Source organism: Chrysochloris asiatica, unplaced genomic scaffold, assembly GCF_000296735.1.
Source record: "Chrysochloris asiatica unplaced genomic scaffold, ChrAsi1.0 scaffold00035, whole genome shotgun sequence".
NCBI lineage: Eukaryota > Metazoa > Chordata > Mammalia > Afrosoricida > Chrysochloridae > Chrysochloris > Chrysochloris asiatica.
The window spans coordinates 5,903,087-5,908,659 of NW_006408553.1; the positions used below are offsets into that span (position 1 = coordinate 5,903,087).

The 5,573-nt window shown below is 38.6% G+C and overlaps 1 protein-coding gene across 1 annotated transcript in view; it reads left to right on the plus strand.

Moving 5' to 3' along the window:
- RNF170 (ring finger protein 170) overlaps positions 1-5,573 on the plus strand; it is a 36,590-nt gene that overhangs the window by 24,211 nt on the left and 6,806 nt on the right. Inside the window, exon 4 of the mRNA XM_006859914.1 lies at positions 2,285-2,358. Within this exon, the coding sequence (XP_006859976.1) occupies positions 2,285-2,358 (74 nt within the window). The remainder of the gene's footprint in view (positions 1-2,284; positions 2,359-5,573) is intronic.

A 5,573-nucleotide genomic window follows, 5' to 3' on the forward strand; every position in this document is an offset into this window, starting at 1 on the left:
GTGATTTTCTTTTGGAGTCTTTCCTTCTTGGGGTCTGTTCAGCTTCTTGAATGCTTATCTTCTCATCCTTCAAGATGTTAGGGAAATTTTCTTCCAATAGTTCTTCACCTATCTCCTTTGTGGACTTCTGTGATTCTTCCTGTTCCAGGATACCAATAATTCTTAAGTTATTCCTCTTCATGTTATCCAGCATGAATCTTAGACTGTCTTCAGACTTTTTTTAAGCCTTTTTTTCTGCTTTTTCTTTTATCTTAGCAGTATTGAGAGATTTGTCTTCCAGCTTGCTGGTTCTGGCTTCCATCTCTTTAATTCTACTCCTTTTCTCTTTCAGTGTATTATCCATTTCTGATATTTTATTATTAATCATCTAGACCTCTTTTTGCAGGTTTTGAATTGTTTCCAATGCTATATATATCTTGTTTGATTGCTCCTGTAACACTTTCCTGACTCTTACCTTATTTTCCTCCACCCATCTGTGGAGTATTTGAATTTGTCTCCATAGCATTCTTCTGAATTCCTTCTCAGGCAGTTCCAAAGCCTGCTCTTATTCTAATGGGAAGTCTGTTTCTGCCTCCAGCTCATTTGTCTCAGTTACTCTCTTCTGTTTTTGAACATGTGGTGAGATCCTTTGTTGTTGTTTTTTCTTCGACATTTTTAATAGATGCATTTTCAATAATTAAATGAATGTATGTTTCTGTGTTGTTAAGCTTACTAAGTGTTTCCTGGTGCATATGATCTGGATATAGGCTTCCCTTTTCACGTGTAATGCCTAGCAGCTGGTATTGATTGGCTCCTGTCCAGATGGTGGGATATTATGGGGTATGCTTGTAGCTTGGCTATATGGCCATTCTTGCTGTCTCTTCTTGGGTAAAGTAGGGAGAGAAAGCTCCCACACCCAGGAAAAAAGTGAGACCAAAAGAAGCAAAACCAGAAACAGTATAAAAGCGGAGACAAAAACCACCACTCAAAAACAAAAATAAAACCGTAGCCAACTGTCCAGTAGCCCTTGCTTCACAGCTAAGTGTGCATGCACAGTAGAAACCTCCAGCAGTGGGTGGGGTGTCCACTCGCTCAGGCCCCTCCTTTAGTCACTACTGTGGAGGTGTGCAGATAGTTATTGAGAAATGAATGGAAGAAACATTGTCCACTATTTTATCTCTGAAGGTAAGTTAAGTATGTACAGCATAATTCTCAAAATAGCTACATCCTTGTATATAGTAGTTGGTTTTGGCTCTTGCCTTTTATGTTGGGATTTTACAAGGTGCGCATATGGTTTGGCTGTACAGCAGACCTGCTCTCTCTTGTTTGGTAAGGCAGTAATAAAGGGTCCCGCCCAGGTCAACTTTTGGGCTGAGTCCCAGAGTCAGACGTCAAAAGAAGCAGCCAAAGGATTAGCTTGTGGGACTGCTGGGGCTCCCAGTGAATTCCTCCCTGTGCCGTGGAAAATTGTGGGTGCAACGGTGGACCCTTTTAGGCTTGTGCTCCCACCTGCCTGAAGGTGTCTGGGCTGGGCAGAGAGGGTGCAACAGGGGAGAGGAGGAAAGAAAAGTGAAAAATCCTTCACACCACTTTTTCCAGATGCTGCTCAGTGGTTTTTAGAACTGTAGCACTGTGTCTGCCTGGCTGTGGCCCCACCCTCTGATCTCAGCTCAGGCTGAGGGGCCCTCAGGCAGAGTCCCTATCAATTCAGAAATCGCCAGGTTTCCCCTCCACGTCAGATTCTCCATCAGTGGGCATGGAAAACTGATGCCCCTCACTGTGTATTAGAGCCAAAACTCTGGAGCTACTCTGGGAAAGCGCCTTATCTGTCTTTTTCATGCCTCCGTCGTGGAGCCTCCCCAACCTGTGTCTGCTTCTCCCTCCCCAAACCCGGAAGTCCTGGTCAATTGATTTTTGACAAGGGTACCAGGTTAATTCAATGGGGAAGGAATAGTTTCTGTAACAAATGGTGCTTGAAAAACAGGATGTCTACATGCAAAAGAATACACATATCATATATGAAAATTAACTCTATTAATGTGATGTATTTATATTGACTGATATTCTCATTTTGAAACTCATTGCTTGCTTTTGATCATGTAAAACTATAGTCTAACTGGAAGTTTAAATAAAAGTATTTTTCAAAGACTGGAACTGTTACTAGATTGTAATTTGCATACAGCTGTGAGGAGTTGGTTGAACTAAAAAGTGTATTTAAATAAGGTAAGAATATTAAACTATTCAAAATATTTTAAATGTACTCGTGATATATGGACTTTAAACTAGTATTGTTTTTTCCCATTAGGTACCTGCATTATTGCATACTGGCGATATGGTTCATGGCTTGGGGCCATCAGTTGTCCAATTTGCAGACAAACGGTAATGTTTTTTTATCCAGAAAACATTGTTTATACTAGTCAATTTTATTGATTTTAATAGTTTATCTAAATTTTGAATTAATTTGTTATTTTACAGGACTTTACTTATCCAAAACTTCTGTGGTATTGCTTCATTATTTAAAAAACAAAGCAAAACGAAAAACTATCTTTAAGACATAAACTCAAAAAAGGGGAACTCCCTTTGAGATCCTTGTAATAATGAGAAACAACTGATAAATTAATATCCCCAACATTCTTATAAATCTTTGTTGCAATACCAATAGAAGATTAACTAACGAAATGTAAAAAATACTACTTTTGAAAATATATATATATATTTTCCTTTCTTACTTCTCTTAAATCTGCACTTTTCCAGTAAGATTCCAGGTAACGTCAAGTGATAAGTCATGGTATGGTGTTGTAGGATAAGCACAGGACTGCAAGGTCAGTTTGAACCACAAGGTCAGCTGTTCAGACTCACTGGCTGCTCCTTAGAAACTATATACTGGGTTGCTATGAGTCAGAACTGATTTGACGGCACTTAACAACAACAACAACAACATTTGTAATGTTCCAGTTCTGTTGGAGACATGTCCATATTACATTGTGCAGAACAGTTTGGAACTTTACAGTTTGTGTAGAAGCTAGCTTAGAAGGGATGCAGTAAGTTTTTAAAACATAAATGTGAAACCTAAAAGTTAGTACAGAAGATAAAATTGTAATATGTATATTTTGTCTATTTCTTTGATAATTTGGAAAAACAAAATATTAAACAATCTTGAGAAACTCAAATTTTTTAATTAGTAAATTTTTCCAAATAGGACATTCTGTCAGTTGTACAGTGTTTCATAATTTCCTACTATGCTTATTTTTATTTTTTAATTTAAAATAAAAATATAGACATTTTTAATAAGTTATGAACTTGTAAAAAGATAGCATTTTCTTAGAAAATCTTCAAAGATAGAGGACTTGCAAGTAAAGATGTTAAATTGAATGCATACATTTACTTTTGCTCTCTTTTGAAACCCTACTAACATTAAAGGGAATTTTATAAACATATAAACCCTCAGAGACCAAAATTTATAAATTACAGAAGCAACTGGTTTTTCAAAAATTTTTCATGAAATACAACAGATATACAGGAAGGTATCACATAGCAGCACACAAAACAGACAAGTAAGTATGATTCAGTAACCATCACCCAAATGAAGAAACAGAAATTTGCCATCATCCCTAGAAGCCTCTGCCAGATTTAAACCCCTGTCCCTCTTCACCTGTGTAACCACTATACTGACTTTTATGATACAAATTTCTTTGATATTCTGTGTCATTTCACTACTTCAACGTGCATCTCTGATGTTATTAATTTTGCCTATTTGGACTTTATATAGTTAAACCATATAGTTTTATATTGTTGAGTACAATTGCACACACATACATCTTTTTTTCACCTGTATTCTGGCTATACATGTTCCTCTTTTGCCAATTTTCTTTGATTGCAGATAGTGAAGGCCAGGTCTTTTCCTTGCTTCTACATTCCCAAATTCTGCCTCTTTTCTACTGGATTTTTACCACATGGCTAGAAGTAACAGTGATTTTTGTGTGTGCATGCTATACCTCTTTGGTTGACTTGATGAGTGACCCCTGTCATCTTTTGCCATTTACCAGTGTACTGAGACCAGGCAGTAGGTCTTGCTAAAGACTTAATCTTGCCACCTGGCTTTCTTCTTGGCTCTGCCCCATTTTTTATAGGGCATGCGTTTTTTAGCTTGTGGTACACTGGTTAATGCACTTGCTACTAACTAAAAGGCTGACAGTTTGAACTCACCAGCTTCTCACTTGCAGGAGAAAGATATGGCAGTCTGCTTTCATAAAGATTAGAACCTTGGAAAACCTATGGTGCAGTTCTACACTGTTCTATAGGGTTGCTATGAGTTAGAATCAACTGAAGGGCAGTGGATTTAGTTTTGGTCGGCTACTTTCTACTATCCATAAGTTGAGACTACAGGCTAATGAAGTGGAGATAAAGTTGTTTGAATAGAATAGCAATTGATTCCCTACCTACAGTACAGTTTATCCTGGAGGCAAGGCAGATGGCACATACCTACATCATGGACTTGCTTTCACAAATAGTCACAGAAAGGAAAGTGCACAGGCTTTTGACTGGAACATACTCATTACTTTTCTTTCCAAATAAAAACACATGCTCTCTTAGGCTGGGTTCTCTAGAGAAGTAAAACAACTGAAGCGTATATATGCCTCAGACTGCAAAGTCATTTGAACTGCATGGTCAGTGGTTCAAGCTCACCAGCTGCTCCTTGGAAACCCTATACAGGGTCATTATGGGTCAGAATCAACTTGACAGTACTGAACAACAACAACAATATACATACACATATATATGTACATATATATATGTATATATAGAGAGAGACAGACAGAGAGAGAGATTGAATTCAAAGAAATGGCTCACATACTTGGTAAGGTCAGTCAGGTGTCATGCTAGAGACTTCTAACTCATGTGGTAACAGGAGTTGAAAAATCTAAAATTGACAGGTCAGATAGCTGACTGCTAACTGATAGGGCTGCAGGAGCTGGCAAATCCCCAAACCTACAGGTCAAGCAGTAGGCTCATGTTCCAAGAATCAAAAGATGATGAGTTGACTGCAGGATCTGGAGTGAGGTAGAGCCTTGCCAGAGGAGCCATAGTTACTTGCTATCGGTCACACCTGTTAGGTAATGCCCCTTACATTACAGTAAGGGTGTGACTTGAGTAAAAGTGGGACTTGAGTTACACGGTCTTGTAAGACTGTGGCTCAAGATACACCCCACATTAATCTTTCCTCATTAACATATAGAGGTTAGGATTTACAACAGATAAAATGGAAGATAATTAGATCACAAAATGGAGAAAATGAAACAATACTTGGAAACATGGCCTAGCCAAGTGGACACATAGCAAACAGTCTCATATACATTGACCCATTAAAATCCTACCCACGTTTCAAGGCCTCGCTTCAGTTTAAGCTTTCTGAACACCCAGGTTGTTTTTGTTAGGGGCCATCGAGTCGGTACCGACCCATAGTGACCCTATGCACAGCAGAACAAAACACTTTCCGATACTGGACCAACTTCACGACTGTTGCCACGCTTGAGTCCATCGATGCTGCCACTTGGCCCATCCATCTCGTTGGGGGTCTTCCTCTTTTTCTCTGA